The sequence below is a fragment of the Hyaena hyaena genome, unplaced genomic scaffold, assembly GCF_003009895.1.
Source record: "Hyaena hyaena isolate Hyena2069 unplaced genomic scaffold, ASM300989v1 scaffold_126, whole genome shotgun sequence".
NCBI lineage: Eukaryota > Metazoa > Chordata > Mammalia > Carnivora > Hyaenidae > Hyaena > Hyaena hyaena.
In genome coordinates this window covers 3,373,902-3,395,898 of record NW_024080759.1, presented here as the reverse complement: position 1 = coordinate 3,395,898, position 21,997 = coordinate 3,373,902, and the positions used below count along the sequence as shown (strand labels likewise).

General features: G+C 40.2%; 1 protein-coding gene across 1 annotated transcript in view; it reads left to right on the top strand.

Annotated features, from left to right (window-relative positions):
* The window catches only part of GALNT5 (polypeptide N-acetylgalactosaminyltransferase 5), a 43,767-nt gene that overhangs the window by 7,663 nt on the left and 14,107 nt on the right, over nucleotides 1-21,997 (top strand). Inside the window, exons 2-6 of the mRNA XM_039237512.1 lie at nucleotides 8,812-8,978; nucleotides 10,491-10,610; nucleotides 18,790-18,925; nucleotides 19,740-19,859; nucleotides 21,864-21,981. Of these exons, the coding sequence (XP_039093443.1) occupies nucleotides 8,812-8,978; nucleotides 10,491-10,610; nucleotides 18,790-18,925; nucleotides 19,740-19,859; nucleotides 21,864-21,981 (661 nt within the window). The remainder of the gene's footprint in view (nucleotides 1-8,811; nucleotides 8,979-10,490; nucleotides 10,611-18,789; nucleotides 18,926-19,739; nucleotides 19,860-21,863; nucleotides 21,982-21,997) is intronic.

The window sequence follows — 21,997 nt, the reverse complement described above, 5'->3', positions numbered from 1 at the left end:
GATACCTAGAAATATTTTGGGAGAGAGTAATTAGTAAATGCAGGAATCCGAACCTGTTTACACATCTCTTTTACACATTGAATATATAACCTAATATAACCGAAGTTTATCAAACTCCTGCTGCGATATTGCCCTGGGTACTCTTGTCTCAGAAAATAACGACTTGTTGGGCTGTTCTTGGAGATCCATTCAGAGCAGGGCCTCTCAAGAATGAACCGTTGTTCACTCAAGGGTCAGAAAATTGGGGGGAAATAACAGTGTTTAGAAGCTCTATTTTGTTGTTTGCTCTCAAAATGAAAGGAGCTTTGCAGAGTCCCGTCTATGTTTAAAAAAAAAACTCTATTGTTCCAAATGAAATTATCTCCTAAATCAGCTCTACTTCTAAAGTGTTGTTATATGGACACGTGTGACAAGGAACGGCATGGAGGAACTTCGGTATCTACGAGGGCCTTTCTGACATGCCTCCTCTCATCTGATCCTTAAACTCGTTCTCCAAGGCAGGTGCTAACATCGCCCCAGCTCTGCCTGTGGAGACACTGGACCTGGAAGAGGCAGCTGAGGACTCAGATGGCAGCAATCATTCCCTGGTGGCAGTCCCTTTACCATCCCTGGGCTCCCTGTGCCAGGCAGCTGGGACTGTTCCTCCTTCACATGTACCATCTCACTTGATCCTCATGATAGTCGGGGCCAGACTGATAAAGTGTTACATCCTCCTAACAGATGAGGGAAAAACACACACAAGGAAAGGTAGTCTGGCCAAGGGTCCACAGGTCACATGTGGCAGTGTAGGGACCCAAATCTTAGCGTTCTGATTCTTCCTAGCTCAGTCGTGATCCTAACACACCAGACCAGTTCTCTCCCTCAGAGCGACTATCATCACCCCCACCTCTCCTGTGCTGGCCATGGCTGTCTGAATAAGGAGATTCTCGTTTGCTGGGCCTCACCAAAAAAGTGCTTATTTATGTTCTGGGCAATGTGTGTGTGTGTGTGTGTGTGTGTGTGTGTGTGTAGATTTTGTAAGGGTGTGTGCATGCACGCTTTTATTCTAACCCATCCTCACAGCAACACTAGAAAGATACACTCCCTCTTGTATGATTTACAGATGAGAAAAATGAAGCTGAGGCTCTAAAGGAACAAATGATATAACTGCTATCTGTCCCTGCAAGCCAATAGCCGAGTTGAGGTTCAAAAGAAAATTTCCCGACATCGAATTCTAGTCGTCTTTCTGCATAGATACACTTCCTCCTTCTTTTGCTTCCTTATGATCATATGACTGGCAGAAATTAAGACATCTCTATTTCTCTTCCCTGCACGTGGGTCAGAGATGTAGGAAGGGAATTAGTTTTGCATCTCAGGTACCTCTTCAGAGAGAGAATTTATAGGAAATTATGTTGTATACAGCACCAAGCAAAGGTGAGTCCAGCACTACCAAACACCACAGCTCAGCAGTGACCAAAGAGCCCTGGGCTCCTGCTATTTGATCTGACCTTAGAACATGGCCCTGACCTCCAAGGTGCTACAGCACAGCGTTATGTGGGACCACAGGGTGCTCCTGGAGTAAGGATGGGGGAGGCCAAACCCGGCCTCAGGGAGGGCAGAGGTGTTTATACTGTGACCTGAAGGGGTAGGGAGTTGGAGAAGTGAGGAAAAGGGATAAAAAGAAAATGATCCATTAAGAAACGGAGGGAAATCTGACACGGGGTGGGAGAGCGCAGTGGAAATGAGGCCATGGAACGTCAGCTGAATCCAGATTACTCAGGATCTTGTTAAGGTTCTTCTAAGGGCCAGCAAGAAAATGTGAGAAAAGTTAAAGCCATGGAAATAACCATTTAATTTCCCTTTTCTCAAGGGTCTCGTGACCCAGAAGGAAGCATTTATGGGTGAATGAGGCTACCACTGCCTAGGGAATCACAGAATGATAGTACTGGATGAAGCTTCCAAGTCTATCTAATCTAGTCCCTTATGCGACAGAGAAGTCTGAGAAAGGAAGTGACTTGCTCAAGGTCATACACTGTAGGAGAAACAGAGCTACCTACCCCCGAGGTGCCCTGACCTCCACCCAGAACTATTTCTGCCACATTACACCACCCCTGTTCTCCTTTTCATCCCAGTCTCGCTCCAACAGCTGCCTGCTCAAAATAGACTATTGTTAAAGTGGCGAATGTGAATCCTGAGTCCAGGAGCTTTGATGGATATACGGTTACCTCAGAACCACAGCCTCAGCTGGCTAAGGCCTTGGGAATAGAGGTGGTGAGAGTGACTGAAATCTTATAAATTAGTTGGGCAATTCTGACCGAATGTCAAGGTAACCTACTCCAGAAAGAACACAACATAAAAGTAAACTTTTTATGTAACTATGCCCTGTTGGCAGGGAAAGGAAAAGAAGCCCCAGTATATCTAAATTCTCATAAAAAAGAATATAATACTGGACAGAGCTCTTCAGCTGAATGCCTGATTCTTCTTCTGATCCTCCCGAAGATAGCAGAGTTTGGGGAGTGAAAGCCCCTGAAGGCTCACCTCCAGACACTAGTTGAATTGCAAATCGAAGTTGAGAAACATTCCCCTCGACCTGCTGTTCAAACCTGAGAAGACTGAGACTTGACCCACATAGTACATTTTGATGGTTTTGGAATAAAATGAAAAATTCATAAAAATGGGAGAATGTTATCATTCCCCCAATGTTATAATTTGAAACCTTCTTTAGTGGAGAGACTATATTCAAGTCAGGTGAGTGGCTGAGCATTCAGCACTATCAGCCAAGAAGGCAAAACACATCACTTTCCGAGTCTCTTGATAAACGATGAGCCCTTGATAGAGCTGAATTAAAAGTTTGCCTGAGACAAGGTCAATATACCCAGTGAAAATGTGTGAGTTTGCATTGTGGGTAATCACCGATCCTCACATGGGTTTTATGTGGAACTTACACCATATTTTTATATCCATTATCACATCAAATCTTCACAGACATTCTGTGACGAAGGCACAGTGATCTTCACCGTAAAAGTGAAGAAACTGAGGGTCCGTGTAGTTACGTGACTTACTCATGGTCATGCAGTCAATAAGTGTCAGAAAGGAATCAAAACTCAGTTCCTTGTCATCTTTCTCAAGTCTAGAAGGTCCAGAAAGCTGTCCCACAATGGTAATCCCCATTTTTAATTAGTACTTGGATTGGCTGCCATAATGTGGGTCTAGGCTTCCCGCAAGCAATACAGATTGGGTTATTTTTTAGGTACAGCATGAAGTCTTTGGACTCTAAACACCTAACTTGTGTAATGAATGTACGTACAGAATAAAAATGTGGCTTCTTAACCTCAAAAAAGATTACCAACTCAGAAATATCTTGCATTTAAATGAGACTTTACTTGGGCTTCGACCTCTCCCCTCAATACAGTAGAAAGGAAGGTTTCCAACACTCAAATTGGAGGAAGGAAATTTGTTTTAGTTGGGTCTGTTCTGAAATAGTTTTTATAGCCTGCAGAAACGAGATGATTCTCTGTACATAAGAAAGCGTGCAAGAGTTAATGTGGAAAGTCTTCCTGGCCGCCTGGCTTTTCTGGACAGCTGGAAACATGTTTCACTTGCTGAGTTGTGCAGACAACCGGGTACCTATAAATGTTAGAATGCCCTGACGTCTCAGCCACCCAAAGCAAAGCACGTCCTGAAACTTTGTATTTCAAACCTCTCTCACTCCCTGCCTGTGCCCTTCTTCCCCGTCCTTTAACGCTTCCCCCTTTTCCAGACACCACTATAGCCTGTACAATATTATCCTCTTTCAATGGATTCCTTACATGTATCTGTTGGGGCGCCTGGGTGGCTCAGTCAGTTAAGCCTCTGACTTCGGCTCAGGTCATAATCTCACGGTTTGTGGGTTTGAGCCCCATGTCAGACTGGGTGCTGACAGCTCAGAGCCTGGAGCCTGCTTTGGGTTCTGTGTCTTCCTCTCTCTTTTCCCCTCCCTGCTTGCATTCTGTCTCTCTTTCCGTCTCTCAAAAATAAATAAACATTAAAAAATTTAAAAAACAAGAAATATGTATCTCCCAATAATTGGCACAGGTACGACTTACTTCTTGGGAGACTGGCATCTCGTGGAATCCTTGGGGACCCACTCATATGGATTCCTAATAGTGAAACCAAGTCACCATGACAAGATAGGCAGAATGGAAGCTCAGATATCTGGCAATTGGAGGAGCTTTCCCCAAATCTCCCAGATCTCTGAGAGCTGTTTCTACCTCCAATTTCAAATGGTCTAACATTACGACACTTCTTAAAATTTCCTTCTAAAAGAGATTTTTAAAAATCTACTGATTTATTATATAAGAAGATTCATCCGCATTGGCCTGCTTGTTTAGCCCCTTGGTGTATTCTCATTTGTAACTAGATTTTCTAATGTCAACCCAATTTTAATAATAAAGACTTGAGGGGCGCCTGGGTGGCTTAGTCGGTTAAGCGTCCGACTTTCACTTAGGTCATGATCTCGCGGTTCGTGGGTTCGAGCCCCGCGTCGGGCTCTGTGCTGACTGCCAGCTCCGAGCCTGGAGCCTGTTTCAGTCTGTGACTCCCTCTCTCTCTCTGACTCTCCCCTGCTCACGCTGTCTCTCTCTCTCTCTCTCTCTCCTAGAAATAAATAAAAATATTTAAAAAAAATAAAATTTAAAAAAAACAATAAAGACTTGACATCGGAGGCTTGTTGGTTCAGATGGCTCAGAAAGAACTTGTGCAGCTGACCCTTTTAGCATAGGTGTCTCTTTCTCAGCATGCAATGTTATAAGGAATATTTAAGTGTGAAATGCATTTTACATCCACTTCTGTTATGTGATTAGAGACGACAAAGTAATAGAAAGTCACCGATGTCTTCTGTAGGCTTCCTTTCATTCAGGTTATTAAATTCCTCTTAGCTTTACTTCCTCTCTCCCAGACTAGAGCCCAAGAAGGCGCATTTATCCATCCCATACCAGTATCCTCAAAATCCTCTACCACTTTTCTCTCTACCTCATTATTTCTGATGACCTGTAGACTTGGATTAATTCAGCAATTTGCTTTTATCTTCTCCTTCCCCCAGGCTGACAGACACTGGTAGAGCAAATCACACTGGTATTTTGACTAGAGTTTTGAGATCTCCAAATTCAGGAATGTACTCAATGCTCCTCAGAAATCATTTTATGGGGACACCTGGGGGGGCTCAGTTGGTTAAGCATCCAACTTCAGCTCAGGTCATAATCTCACTGTTCGTGAGTTCAAGCCCCACATCAGGTTCTGTGCTGACAGCTCAGAGCCTGGAGCCTGCTTCAGATTCTGTGTCTCCTGTCTCCCTCTCTCTCTGCCCCTTCCCAACTCAAGCTGTCTCTCTTTGAAAAAAAAAAAAAAAAAAGAGAGAGAGAGAGAGAAAAGAAAAGAAATCCTTTTATGTGTAGTTAGCCAGTACTCCTTCTCATTATTCATAGTGTCTGAATTGTCTCTATTCTTCTCAAGCACCTACCCTATTACATTAACAAATAACCCTTCCTCCAACATGAACTACAAATTCTTTCAATGTCTCAGCCCATGTGCATAAACTCATCTGTATATATTACCATGCTTTTTCTTCCTATATCAAAGCAAAATACCTCTTCTTCCACCATTAACATTTTGTTTTAAACTCCATTCCATCTCCATTTTTTCCATCCATCCATTTAATACATATTTATCAAATATTAATTATGTGCAACTATGCTAGAAGCTTGTGGCACTGTAGTTAGCAGGGAATTCTGGATGCAGAAGATATGAAATAAAATCAGTAAATTAATGCTATGGCATCCAAACCTGCAAAACAATATGTTTCTGTTGTTTTAAGCCATAAAGTTCATCATGGGGAGCCACCAGAAGCTACTATAGATTTTGGTATCAAAAAGTGGCTTGGTGGGGTCCCTGGGTGGCTTAGTTGGTTTAGTATCCAACTTTGGCTCAGGTCGTGATCTCAGGGTTCGTGGGTTCAAGTCCTGTGTCGGGCTCTGTGCTAACAGCTCAGAGCATGGAGTCTGCTGCAGATTCTGTCTCCTTCTCTCTCTGTTCCTTCCCTGCCCACACTCTGTCTATCTCTCTCTTTCTCTCTCTCAAAAATAAATAAACATTAAAAAATGTTTTAAGGATACATATATTGTCTTGAACAGAATGTTGGTAAAAATATGACCATTCTAAGTGCATCTTGTGAAAGTTCAGAAGGAAATGCAGAACATATTAGTGTGAACTGGTGGCAAGATGATCTTTGCAAGATAGTGACAGAAGCCTTGGCTAAATTGTGTCCTACAGCTGTATGGAAAGGAGAATGTGAAAGTCATGAACATGGATACTTAGCTGAAGAAAATTCCAACCCAAGCATTGAAAGTGTGGCCCAATGTTTCTGTTCATAGTAAAATGTGAGAAGAGAGACAAATTGAGGAGGAAACTGAGAAGCAGGATTTTTCCCCCTTGTAATTTGTTACAGCAGCCACAGGAAACTAATGCAGACCTTAGTGGAGTCAAGAGTATCTCATATTATTCAGAAATGCCCATCTGTGGATCTTTAGTATAGAATAAGATTAGTTTAGGCTGTCTGTTAGTTAATGTTAACATTAAATACCTGATCACTAGATCAAGATACCTGATCAAAATGTGTGGTTTTATTTACGTCACCTGAAGATTCAGGTCATGCTCCTATCAGCTTTCAATTTATTTTTTTAAGATTATCCACCAAAAATAAATAAAATAAATCCACTTTGTCTTAGAGCTCGTATTCCCACACTGGCCTATCTATCAACAACATGTTAGCTGTCCTTTGTAGATTTTTATTTATACTGTTTGTTTTTTAAGAGATATATTCTCAGGGCCTACTGCTGAATTAAGTTTGGAAGGATGGAGGTTGGCTATGTATGTTTTTATAAGGCTTTGTAGGTAATTATAATAACCATCCACTTTAGGACCCCCATTAAAATTAGAGACCAAAGCTGGATTTGCCTACCTCCTACCTTTTCTTAAGTATCTGCTGTATGTCAGATATATACTAGGTGAGTTTTATATAATATTTACATTTAACCTTACAATAAGTAGATTCTTAATGTCTGCTTGGAGGTTCTTAATCTCTGGCAAATTGAGGTTTAAAGAAGGTAACAATTTAAGCCAGTAATTAGGGGAATGGATATCTGACCAATATCTATCTGATGCCAAAACCCATGCTCTTAGTACAGAAAAATCAGCATAATCCAGTAGAATGAAGACTATTTGTTCACATTTCCATATATATCCTTTCTAGGTGAATCATGTTGAGTAAGTAATCTACCTTCTGAAACTTCAGTTTGCTCTATTTAGAGAAGAGGTCAAGTTAATAATGTGGATCCCAACCAGTTGTTATAATTGTCTGCATAATAGCAGTTTATTAAGTGTGATTGGTGGATACATGCAAATATGGTTTTATCATGGTTTTTACTCTTATCTATTTCTTCTTTACAGACCAAGCAAAGTTAGATTAGCTGGCAGAAAGGCCTACTGCCATAAAATGCTACATTTACTGCCAAGCTTCTTTTATTCTCGAGAACTTAAGGCTTCCCGAGTGGCTATTTCTAGAGCCAGACTGCACCAGAGTTTGAGTCCCAACTGTGTCATTCACTAACAGTAAAATCATGAACTAGCCTCACCATGATTTCAATGATTCATCCATAAAAGGAGGAAGAGATTCTGTTGGTTTACATTGAAATGATACAGAGAGCCTATAATATTTATTTATGATCATAATAATGTAATGATGACATTACTAACAGTAGCTGTATTAGAAGGATGGTGAATACTCTTTGTGAGCTTCTGCTGGGCACCCTCCTAAGAAGGGGAGCATAGGCAGGCGATGGAAGAAACCAGCAATGAGGTAGTACACACAGCAGGGCAGGGCATGGTAAAAAACCAAGACCAATTACAACCTATCTGAATACCAGCTCCCTCTGGAGACTTATCCTCTTCTCTATGCCAGCAAAATTATTTCAATTGTGGTTACTCTGTAGCACAGAAAGTCTCAGCAAATAACCCCTAAATAGATAGGGAATATGAAGGGTTTAATTATATATCTCCATTTATCTCCATAAATGCATTCACATGCAGAGTGAGAGAAAGAATATTTCCTTCGGCACTTGGGAGAAGGCCAGTTGGAAGGGCAATCATAGACTACTTGGTAACATTAATTAAATCAGAGTGTTCTCTTTTGGTATACAGTCTAATTAGGATAGCAGTAGCTACCATTTGGTGAATTCCTGTGCCAGGAACTGTGCTAGACAATTTATGTGATTTCTTTCTAGACTGTAAAACTCTGTTGAATAAGAACATTTACCTAACTTTAAAGATGAAGGAACAGAGATACAGAGAGATTAAGTATGATATCAGTGGATAAAGATCTGAAAAATATTGGTGGTGAGATTCAAAATAGTGTCTAACCAATACAGCTTATGTCCTGTCCACTACAACAAATGCCTCCACAGGAACTTCTCATGTCTTGCATTGCAACTACTGTCACTGGCTATTCTTCCCCTGCTTGTTTATTTTACTTATACCCCTCCCCAAGAAAAATACATGATAAAATTATAACTGATATATGTAGTAGATAATGGATGGGTGAATGAATGGCTGAATGAATGGATGGATAGATGGAAGGAAGGATAGAAGAATAGATAAATAGAAAAACAGATAGACATACCTACGGATAAACAGAGCATGTGAGTATATATGTGTATACATACAATTGTACTCTGTGCCTTTTAAAACCATCTCATGGCTCTTGTTAGCGCATCATTGTGCCCTGCTTCTGTCCTGGCCCAGGTGTACAGAGCAGCTAGTTCATAATAACCTCCCGACCACCAGTGTCATCATGTGCTTTGTGGATGAAGTGTGGTCCACTCTGCTGAGGTCTGTTCATAGTGTGCTTAATCGCTCTCCTCCGCATCTCATCAAGGAGATTCTGCTGGTGGATGACTTCAGCACCAAAGGTAAGAAAACCACTCCTGAAAGTTAAACTTTGATGTACGTAATATATCAGAGTTAGACTCTGTGGAAAACAAAGATATGGAAGGTCTGTGGTTTCTTCCTCAAGAGCAAAGCACATTACGTTTTAAGTGTTGAGAAGACAAATTATCAATAGAACCAAAGAGATGAAGCTTCAACAGAGTACAAAGGCAGAATCAACCACACTGCAGAAGAAGTGAAGAATCTCTCTCTTGGGGTTATCACATAATTTGTGTATGTAAGTGGTCTTATTCCACCTGACGTCCCATTGCCACCATATTACAAATTGCCAAAATGCAACACATATCAGAAATTTTTAGAAAATAGCAAGGAGAGGACAACTCTAATAGGACAACTTGGCTTTGATCATGACCACAAAGACATGGGCCAGTTTCATCAACCTCAGAGTGCCTACCAGAATCACAATGAGGTCCAGGAACAGGGAAAATCCATGAGAAAAACTGGTTGAAAACTTTGAGAAGGGGCTTTGAGAACACACACAGAAATAGTATCTAGTCATCAAGCAAATAATAATGTTTCATATGAATGGCAGATCCAGACTTGGAGGGACCTAAAGCTTATATGGTTCCAGAGTCCTCTTTAAGAAAAAAATGCCACAGGGATGCCTGGGTGGCTCAGTCAATTAAGCTAACTTTGGCTTAGGTCATGATCTCATGGTTCATGAGTTCGAGCCCCATGTAAGCTCTGTGCTGACAGCTTAGAGCCTGGAGCCTGATTCAGATTCTGTCTTTCTGTTTCTCTCTCTCTCTCTCTCCTCCCCTACTTGCACTCTCTCTGTCTCTCTCTCAAAAATAAGGAAACATAAAAAAAGAAAGAAAGAAAAAATCCCACAAAATTAGTAGGAAAGGGAGCAGCAGAAGCACTTCTGGAAGCCATTCCTACATAGAATATCTGTCAATAGCTTGATTACACATAGGAGTGACTGCAAGTCATATAAATATACCTCATAGAACCCCAATAACATTCCTTTAGATGGATTCCTCTTTGGCCACCCAACAAGACAAAAGAGGCATGATGGAGAGAGCGTCATAGTAGAGAAGTGACAGTGACCTTAATTAATGGCAGTTGCAATATCTTTATTTCAAAATCTTTTCAATTTGCATACAATTCTGTCTGGGTCTTGGAAGACACCTTTGTAAGCTGGGAAGTTTGTACAGAAACCTGAGCTTCATTTATTTCAAGGCAAATTTTGCCCCATCCTGACAAATACTCAGAAAAGGTGAGCCCTCCTCTTTAACTTAGCAACACTGAAAAGGATTTGAGATTTAAAAAGCACAAGGCCTGGAGTACTGAATACAGACAAAACACCATTCAAGAAAATGACATCAGAAAATAAAATCACGGCCCAAGGAATAGAATTTAGTGATGAGAGTAAATATCATAGTCTCTGGAATTTGATGTTGAGGAGGCACTGCTAGTATTATCCAGATCTAGTTGCTCAAAGTGTCTCTTTGTCTGCTCTTGCTGTGATACAGACTACCTAAAAGACAATCTGGATAAATACATGTCTCAGTTTCCAAAAGTTCGGATTCTTCGCCTCAAAGAGAGACACGGCTTAATAAGAGCCAGGCTGGTGGGAGCCCAGAATGCGACAGGTAAGAGGCTGTTCATTTTTAATTTTGGTTATATTTTTGTTTTAGTTTATTTTTTTTTCAAATATACAGCAAATTTGAAATAATACTGCAGCAGACATCCATATAGCCATCTTCATTCCACCAATTTTAGCTTTTTGCAATATGTGCTTTATTACACACACACACACACACACACACACACACACGTTTATATATATCCACTTTTTTTCTCAACTTTTGAATTTACAGACATTATGACCCTACAATGATGTCTACCGTAGTAGGCATCCCTGAAAAATAGAGACATTCTATTAGGTAAGCACACTTTCATATCTAAATATGATCTGGTTTATATGCTTTTCAGACTCCATCATTACTCCTGAAATGTTTTTAATGGTTGCTTCTCTCTTTTGAAATTTCAGATTTAATTAAGTTTTATGAATTGCATTTGGTTTACTCTCTTTAGCTTCTCAACCTAGAGTAGACAACACCCTACTGGTCACTGGCTTGTTTGTGTTTTTTTAAGTGTCTGGGACATTTGTTTTTAACATTTGACCACATCCGAAACTTCTTCACTGTTTCCTCATGTTACACTCAGGATAAATGTTTCTGGCATGCATACTGTATAGAATTCTACTACACAGGTGGTAGAAACTGTGTACTGCTTATGGCTTCCAATCAAGAGACACATGATGTCAGGTTATCCCACTGTTGATGATGATAATTTTGAACACTTAGTTAAAATGTTGACAGCCAGATTTTTCTACAGGGAGTAAGAAGCAATTTGTGGGGTAATACTTTGATCCAAATGAACACTCTGTTTTTCTTACGTTTTACCCAATGGTATTGCACCCATTGATGATCATTGCTTAGATCATTTATTGCACTGAGGGCTGTCCATCTCTTCTGTTTTCCCTCCCTCTACTCTTTCTTACTCCCTTCACCTCTCTCCCTCCCTCCTCTTTCCTTCTTATAGGGAAATCCTCATTATTAATTTATGCTTTCGGGGCACCTGGGTGGCTCAGTCGGTTAAGCCTCTGACTTCAACTGAGGTCATGATCCCACGGTTCATGGGTTTGAGCCCCATGTTGGGCTCTGTGTTGACTGCCAGCTCAGAGCCTGGAGTTTCAGATTCTGTGTCTCCCTCTCTCTCTGACCCTCCCCTGCTCATGCTGTCTCTCTCTCTCTCTCAGACAAAAATAAAACATTAAAAAAATTATAATTTACACTTTCAAAAATTCAATGTTTATATTATTAGCTTGCTTGCTTGCTTGCTCCCTTCCTTCCTTCCTTCTTTTATTTATGGTACTCAAATCGTACCAAATTTGACCACTTGGAGCCTCTTCAAGACTAAGCCTTTTTTACTTGATCCCATCAGTGTTTGAGGACTCAAAATTGTTTACTTCTCTCTTCCATGCCTGTGTCTGCTCTTCTGATAGCTCTTTCTGTCTTCATAAGAACAATACACTCTTTTCTTCACCTCTTTTTAGTGTGTGGGTGTTGGTGAGTGAAAGAGAGGAGGCAAATTTTTTCTGTCCATCAGTACTCTAAAATTAATGCCAAACATATAGATTCATTTTCACATCATTCTGTGGAAGGACCTGTACCCCATAATAATAGCTGAACTTACAAACGAGGTTCCATTCTAAACACTTTCTAGACTAACTGATTTAATCTTCACAATAACTCTAGGAGGTAGGTATGAGTACTTTCCTCATTTTACAGATCCAGATATAAAAGCACAGTGAGGTTATGACTTGCCCAAGTTCTCCCAGCTAGTAAGTGATACCACAGGATTGGAACGCAGAAAACTCCAAATTCTCACTCTTATCTACTACATGTTGCTTCCTGTAGACATTTAGATACCACTCTTCTGTAAGCCATGGCATTTCAGGTTTCTGCCAGTTTGAATTTAAGCATGTTCTAATGGAAAATTATCTACTCACCTGAGTTATACCTCCTTGTAACTAGACCACAAATTTGGAACTTTTCTTATCCCACTGGTTTGCTAACAAATTTCTTTGGCCTGTAATGGGAATTTTAAGCTAACTACAAACACATCACACCAAAATTTGTACTGCAGTGACAGATAAGATGCTTAATGATAAACTGCATTTGGAAAATTAAGTAAAAATCCATGTTTGACTTCTTTTGGGAAGTAATTACCCACAAATGATCAAAAATAGGAAGTGAGGAAATAGTCCAAATAAGCAGGTTTGGGGCTAAGATCTGGATAAATAACATTCCATTCCCAGGCAAGTGGAACAAGAAGTATAATGTCCTGATACAGAAATACATTTTGTGTATTCAAATTAAAGAAAGAAGTTTATTATGGCTGACGGGTGCTGACCATAAAAACAGTGGTAGGAGATTCACTGGGGGTGGGGTGGGGAGGGGAGCAAGGCAAAAGCAGGCTTTTGCAAAGTTTTATGAGTCATCTGAGAAGTGTAGGCATTATTCTTTGTATAATATGAAGCCAATGAAGTACATTAAAGAGGTGAATAAAATTGTCTGAATTAATTTAAAGCTCACTTTGGCCGCGTTGTAGAGAACACATACTAGGGAGATGAGAGAGGAAGTAGGGAGACCAATTAGAAGACTGTTACAGTTGTCCAAGCACCAGGGAGGTACTAGGGCAGAAGATGGGAGTGGTCAGAGTAAGAATATATTGTGCCCATGGAACCTGCAGGACTTGTCATCAGGTAAGATATGAAGAGAGTAATAATGAAAGGAGTCAAAAAACAAAACAAAACAAAAACAAAAAAACACTAGGACTGGAATCAGGCCACTTGGTGGGTGGTGAGGCCATAACCAGAGGAACAGATTTGGGGTTGCAGTTGAGTTCCGATTTTATTTATGTAAATTTGAGATGAAAATGAGACATCCACGTAAAGAAAGCTGACAAGTGCAGAACCAGAAATCTAATGCTTATAAAAACTTCTCTCTGCCTGCATGGAGCACAGCACATGCAAGACATGATCTCCGCAATAGTCCATACTGTTAGACAACACAGGAGGCCTCTTCAGATGGGGTGCAATGAACTTGATCAAAGCAAGTTGCCTAATTGGTCTGTCCAAGTACTTATGGTTACACCAAGAAGATAATTCTGAATTTAGTAAATCCAAATGTAATAATGTAAATTTGGCTTTTAATCCCTAATACCTCTAAGCACATTAGCTCAGTTTTAGACTGGTAACTGTTAAACTATTTTGACCATAACCCATGTTAAAAAATAAATTTTACATCACAATCTAGTACGTACACATGTTACACATATAACTGCAGTAGACATTTCATGAAATAACATGTGCAGCAGATTTTAGTATCTTCTCTTTTTATTTTATTTGTTTTTTTAGGCTCTGGCCAATGCCACTACCTTGTTGTAGTGACTTGCTAAACGGTCCCAAATTTAGTTTGGAAAGCCCACTAGATGCATCTTACCTGCTTGTCACTGTCTAATGAAGAGTTGCTTCTCAAACTATCTTGGAAAAAGTAGAAAGGTGTATTTTAATGCGATTAGTAACAGCTTTGTCCAAGGATATGTCCAAGGGCCTTGAAGTATACCTGAGTCCTGTGAAAAATTCAGGGGTATTCAGAATCCCGTACCAGTGTCAGCTGAGAAAATAATTCAAGGACTATTCAGAGTCTGGCACTGAGCAGGGCTGGTCAACCTGGTGAGTTCTCACAGACTCCCCTCTGGGCATTCCCCGGCCATCACAAATAGAGCATAGGTAGGAGACACTTTGGGCCTGAACAGTCTCTCTAATCAGAGATCTGCAAAGATATCAGGGCTGCCTCAGCCAACAAAGAGATGTAGGACCAGAATCTGAATTCAAAATCTGACAGACCTTGACAGTTAGTGTTTCCAACAGATTTACCCTTTAGGAATCAGAAAAAGGGGAGGGGAAGCCACAGGCAAGGATGAGATCAAAGATCCAAGGACCTGCAGACACTGGTCAAGGGGCCTCATTTTGGTCCCAGGCTATCATCAGATTCTCTGAAAGTACATACTGCAAAATAGTAAGGGCAAAACAGTAGCTCTCTGACCACTGGCAATGTTCACTACATATTCAGTTTCCAGGGCATGATACATTCTCCATCTGGATCTGATTCAGACAAGAAGATCAAGTCCAATCAGTTATTTCCTGAGAACGAGGAGTTAGAGAGGCCAAACAGGATTTAGAAATTTGAAGGGCATGCCAAGGTCAGTGGATCTCTAGGGAAGGTGTCCTATACGAAGCCAACAGAAGGAAAAAGAGACATGGTGATGGAGGTGCAAGTGTACAAGCCAGCCACCAGGATCTCATGCTAATATTGAACAAAAGAGCAAGTTCCTGCCTTGCCAATAAGAGTGTGTGGTCAGGCAGTTTCAGTTTCAGTAGTACACTCCAGAGAATCAGGGTAGAGATCAGTTTCTCATTTCCTTTATAATAATGGCATTTAGGAAAATATTTGACATTGCTGTGAGCATTCCAAAGCACCAGTTGGCTAACTTTAAGCATGTGGACTAAAGTGGCATCTAACTCCTGGACAACCCAGAGGTCTCCTGAGAATCAACAGGAGATGTCTACAACTTGTTTGTTTCTGTAGATGTCTACAACTTGTTTCTGCTGCAGGTAAAACAGGTGGTTTCCTTAGCATCATTTATAAATTATTATGTAAATTTAAATGACCAGCCAGGTCCACACTCCTTAAGGAACCCTGAACACAACAAACCAACACTAATTGGTGCTGGCAACAATATCCCAATCTGGTTAGCTAAGTATAAATGGGAGTCCATACTCAACGAGGGGCCAAAGCTTTGTGGCACATTGAGCATCTCTGGACTGGTCAAAAAGTAAATAAATAAAAAAAAGTTGCAATCAAATCCATCTGCAAACAATCAGCATTACTGAGACCTACTCATAGGAAAAAGAAAAACCTACCAATTGGCCATCAATATAAGATTATTTTGAGCTCTAGCTTAAATACTCATTGACAAACAGTAACAATACTAGCCATTTATAAGGAATGAAGGTATTAGGTAGCTCTTAGAAATAGCTCTTTTAGGTAAAGCTCGGAAAGGTTAAGTGTCTTATCCAGTGTGGCTAAGGAGGCAGAGCTGTGTGACTTCAGTCCTATGTTCATTTCACCATGACTTTCTGGTGTAGGAACAGTGTGTGAAGTGTCCCCAGACCTTACCCACCACAGGTGGAAATCCTAACCCAATTAAGCAACATAGACAGTTCACTGGTCAAATTCCTGAGATCTTATTTTAAATTAAAGTATCTGAAAGTGGAGCAATGACATTCAAGCCCAGGAGGATTCTCTTCTTGTCCAAAAACAGTATAAAATTCCAATCTATGTGTTGGGCAGAGGATACTTCTTTTCGGTCCTGACAACAAGTGAATGAAAATCTGTATGGGAATCTGGGCCAGGTGGGAAGTGAATATAGGTTTGGGGACCCATCTTGATGCCACCAAGGGCTGAGAAAGTCCATTCAGACCCTTTTGACATTATAAGCTTACTGTGAAGATAAGAACAGGCAATCTAGTAGAAACCACTCTTTGGTTTGAATGGACCAGTAGTAGCAGTGATAAGAGATAAAAAAAGAGAGGGAGGCAAACCATAAGAGATTCTTAAATACAGAGAACAAAGGGTTTGCTGGAGGAGAGGTAGGTGGGAAGATGGGCTAACTGGGTGATGGGCATTAAGGAGGGCACCCATTGGGATGAGCACTGCAGTGTTATGTGTAAGTGAGGAACCACTGGGTTCTATTCCTGAAACCAAGACTACACTGTATGTTAACTAACTTGACTTTAAATTAAAAAAATAAAAGAAGTAGTAAGAGAAAGGGGCTGTCTTCTACACATGCTATATACACCAACCAAGTAGGACCTTAGCAGGCCATGCTTACATTCCTTACACACTAGATCGCCCCTGTGAACCTTCACACACAGGGGGCAGACTGTGCAAGAGGTCACCCTTAGGAGATAATGACCTTTCATTATCAAAAGAGCCATAAAATCTGAAAATGGGATGCCCCTAGCATGATCAGGAGTTGTAACCGCTGTCTCCCAAAAGTTGAAGATGAGCAGGGGTAGGGACTTTGGTCTAGCACAGCCCAGTTCTGCCTAAAGAGACTTCTCAAGAACATTCCTCACCAACACTTTGGCTAAGGTCAATTTCTTTACCTTCTTTCAAAAATCCCATTGTTGATCAGTTAATTAATAAGGTATCAAGCCATCAATTAAGAGGTTTGTTACAGTTTTTAGTGGGTAATGATCTATCATCCAGATATCGAATTTCACCTTGTTCTTCGCCTGCTATTGTTTTCTGCCTTTGCTTTAAGCCTTCACACTCTAATAGCTTTTCCTCTTTCTGGCCATTTTTTTCCTTTCTTTTCTTGGGCACACAGGCAATGGAATAAACTATTTTCTAATATCAGGTTGCCACTTAGCTGTGCAAACTTAAAAAACTTTAAGTTCTTTGTTTCTCTTCAAAGGGAATAAAACTTAGACCTATATCTCATTTCTTAAATGGGAATAAAAATTAGACTTATACTCAGGGCTGTTGTATGGCTTAAACAAGACAACTATGTAGAAAGCTTAGAACCATGTCTGGCATAGAAAAAACACTTAGTTGAAAATATTGCTGTTATTACTGGTTAGTCAAGAGCTAAGGGGAAGCACTCAGGTGTCAGAGTGGTCAGTTCAAACAAGTCAAAATGAAAGTAACACTCAAGTCTTTAATCTTTTCCTCCAATGATATGAGTAAGAATTGAAGCAGAAGAAAAGTGATGACTCCCTCAGTGTTCCATTTTTCCCTGTAGAGAAATAGACTGGTGGAGTCAGCAGATGTGAGGATCATCTCACCGCCTAAGGGAACCCAGAACAAAAGACTCCTCCTGTTTTATGGCCCTGGGGGCTAGGGTGAGAGAAACAAGAGGGTTAGGGGTGGGAAAGTAATGAATGCTGAGTCAGAGTGGAAGAAAATGGGCTGGAGATCTACCTACCTCCCACATAGTGAGGCTGAGTTTCTGGCCTGAAGGAGTCCTCGGAATGGAGGAAAATGGAGGAATATGGGCTAGGAACACAGCTTTACTAAGAGCACATCCACTGAGTGGGAAGGAGGTCCTGAACTCTTGACTGCAACTCCCTTCGGTGGCAGGGGTGCACTGGCTGCAGACTGTGTCTGGTGTGAAAGGGCGGCCTCCCACCATGAGGCCTGGCCTTCGAGGGAAGCCTCTGTAATTTCCTATGGCTGGGCTTGAAAGGACACAGAGGATTTTGGTCATAGTTCAGATTCCTCAAGTTATTATTAATCTTACACACACAACCACACACACACACATACACACAATCCACTTGTATAAATCATTTGGAACAATGTAGATGTACTTAGAATTTTATTGAGAAGAAAGTGCTACTTCACACAACTAATAGAGAAAAAAAGAATTTTTAATAAATATTTTTTAGCATCCAGGTTTCTTTTTTCTTTTTTTATTTCTCCTCCAACTCTTTTATGTTTTTATTGTGGTAAAATACAGGTAACATAAAATTTACCATTGTATCTCTTCAGTGCACAGTCCAGTGCTCTGAAGTATATTCACACCATTGTACGGCCCATCTCTAGAATGTTTTTCATCTTATAAAATTAAAACTCTATACCCATTAAACTATTCCCTATTCTTCCCCCCACCCTTGCAACCCTTTCACACTATCTTCTAGCCTTGCCGATTCCTCCCCTTTTATTTGTTTGTACCCCTATTATACAAAATGATTTTTCCTCTTCATCACTCTTAAGGCCAACCTTGGAATATCAAACTCTGCCTGGTCTTCTGAAAAATAAAGCTCTGTTTTCCACACCCCCCACCCCCACCCCAGGGTAATGGGACTCACCCTCCTTAGAAGAAACAAAGCAGCCACTTTTTTAATACCAAAGATTCCCTTCAAAGTCTTGGCTACCCATTCGAAGTGGCTTATCAATTTTTTTGCAAACAAAAATGATGCTTGCCCCCTAGGACTTCCAGAAACAAAATTTCTTTTATTTCATTGTAGAATGAAAATATAGGGACCAAGAATTCAGTGAGAATTTCTGCCTTTACAATATGCTGCCTTTACAATCACTTTTCTGGAGCAATCCCCAAGACCTTTGAACATGACAAACACACATTCAGTATATCGCATTTTCAAATGATTTTTTTTTTCTGACTCTCTAGGTGATGTGTTGACATTCTTAGATTCTCACATCGAATGTAACGTTGGTTGGTTGGAACCTCTTCTGGAAAGAGTTTGTTTAAGTAGAAAGAAAGTAGCCTGTCCAGTAATCGAAGTCATCAATGATAAAGATATGAGGTAATATTGTCATATTCCACAAGATACTCATAAGTGACTCTTTAACTAGCAGCAGCAGAAAATACTGGTCATATATTTTTTTTAATGTTTTTTATTTATTTCTGAGAGAGAGAGAGACAGCGTGAGCAAGGGAAGGTCAGAGGGGAGGGAGATACAAAATCTGAAGCAGGCTCCAGGCTCTGAGCTAGCTGTCAGCACAGAGCCTGATGTGGGGCTCGAACCTACGAACCGTGAGATCATGACCTGAGCCGAAGTCAGATGCTTAACCGACTGAACCACCCAGGCGCCCCATTGGACATATTCCTAACCTGCACACTTTTACAAATCTAAGAAATACACAGTTCATCCATTTAAATCAGTGGAAACACATAATAGATATCTTGGGATCAGAGAATGTCAATCCAATTGTTTACTTGATCATCAAAATGATTAACTCTCAATACCAATAATTCCTAATACTCATTGTCCAGTTCTTTCATCTGTCTATTCAGCTGTGCCACAAAATATTTATCTTCCTCAAGACTCATTCATCTTTTTGTGGAAAATATATATATGCTCCTAAATTATTCTTTCCTTCAGAAATATCCAGTACATTATTAAAAGAAAAGTGTAAGTTCAAAATAGGCAATCCAGCTAGTTAGCCACTAATGCAAGTTGTACTTAAAATTCTTCTTGAAATGTTATAAAAAGTTTATGATAATCTCAAATCATTTGTGTAAGCACTTGCTTCATTCATTGAACAAAACATGGTGTCAGGTTGATTAAGTATATGTGTATGAACTCAGGCAGCACTTCTATTTTTTTCCTGGCTTAGTTACATGACAGTGGACAACTTTCAGAGAGGCATCTTTGTGTGGCCCATGAACTTTGGTTGGAGAACAATTCCTCCAGATGTTGTTGCAAAAAACAGAATTAAAGAAACTGATGTAATACGGTAAGTTTATGTGATTTAAGATTAGGAAGCAATCATGTATCTTTTTATAAAGGCATAGGGAGCAATTCCACAAAACAAGTATTTCCTGCCATTCTATAGACCATCAAGACTTATGGTTTTAGCCAATAGATGATCAAAAGCAAAATTTTCCTAAGAAATTAGTTCCCCGCTACCAAAACTCGTTTTTTAAATGGCCAATTACACCCTATTCAGCCCTGAATCCAAAGAAATTCACTAACACTATTCCTGCTCCTTGGAACTTATAAGCTAAGAAGCATAAACTAGTTGAATATGCTGTGTAAATGCTGTAAAAACACACGCAATATTAAAGCCAACATGAGTAAAAATTAGAAAAGCAAATAATAGTAATACAAATATTATTGTAATAATAACTACTATTAGGATTACCTTTTGGAGTCTAACCCTACTGCTTCTGTGGGAGGGGTACCATGTTCTGTAAATGAATTGAGAAATAAACACAGAAGGCAGATATGAATTAAAATTGGGGCTTTATTGCTAGAGAAGCTGGATTGAAGAACACAGCTTAGACCTAAAGGCAAAGTGAAGGCTTCTAAACACGTTCCCAGGAATCTAGAACTGCAGGCAGCCAGCCTCGGGCAGAGGGCAGAAGTCCCAAAGGCTTCCCAGTTGGAAAGAGGACAAGTACAACCAGAAAGCCCAGCCCACACTGTGCGTTGGAGCATTATTCCTCAGAAGTTACCCTTTATCCTCTGCTAGGGGCCATGCTTTCAGAATTGACATTCCTAGCAAGTCAAGTAGGGGTACTATCATTTCTTGAGCACTCTGCATTTCATCATCTCTATAACCCTAGGAAAGGTGATACGATTGCCATTATAGAGATGAGGACACGGAGCCTTAAAATACTTAATTTTCCCAGGGATATACAGCCTGTAAAAGAAAAAAATGGTATTCAAACCCATATCTGCCTGAATATAACACTCTTGCTCTGATCCCACACCTAAAGAACCTCTTTGCCTTTTTCAGACTCCCAGTTTGAGGGTCAGTGTAGTGATTGAGTTCAGATTATACCCAACATAATGTTAGGAAGAGAATGCATTCTCAATAGACTGGAAAGGACATTTATCATTCAGACAGAATATGTGTCTACGGGGAAGGGAAGTAAGTGTGGGGTAGGAATTAGCTTACCCTTGAGATTGCCGTATGCCCTAAACACAAGGTAAGCTCTCCACACAAACCTCTTTCTGCTGGCCCAATGGTAACCACCATGGGAAATGATTACTGCTGATTCAAGCGTAGTTTCTATCCCCCATGAAAGTAGTAAAGGCCCTGAAGTCAGGCTCTTTGGATTCAAATTGCGACGGTACTATTGACTGACGGCATGAGCTTTAAAAAGTTACTTAACCTTTTTGAATCTGTTTCCTCAGTTCTGCATTAAGACTAAGAGAAATAGCTACCTCCATTATCTGAGAATTAAATCTGATTATATAACGTGCTTTAAAAAGAGTTTGCCACATAACAAGCTGTCAGTAAAGTCTGTCTACAGTTGAGACAGTGTGAGTGAGAGATCACAGCATCAAACCAGACCACCGAAATTGAACCCCAGATGTATATCATACTAACCTGTGACTTTGGGAACATTTCTAACTTTTTCTGTGTTGTACTTTCTTAATGGTACATAGTTGCAGGATTTTTGTAAAGTCTGAGGTTATATATATATATGTATGCACTAAATAAACATTGTTAAGAATAACATATCTGGAGAGTTTGTGTCAGAGAGTAAAGACTATAAAGAATAATACTCCCAAGCACCATCTTTGCTCTGACCCTAATCAAGCTCTGCCACCATGAACCATGGAACTGATTATTTCAATGCTATTTGTGACTCCTTTCCAAGACCTCCCCACCCTTGATGGCTATTTTGAAATGTCTCTTAACTGCATCACAACTGCACAGGGGACCCACTCTAAAAGTTGAATTCCCATGACACACAAGTTTTAAAAAACCAAACATTTCTTTTTGTAGGTGTCCCGTCATGGCAGGTGGACTATTTTCCATTGATAAAAATTACTTTTTCGAACTTGGAACATATGACCCTGGGCTTGATGTCTGGGGAGGAGAAAATATGGAGCTCTCATTCAAGGTATTACCAAATGGTC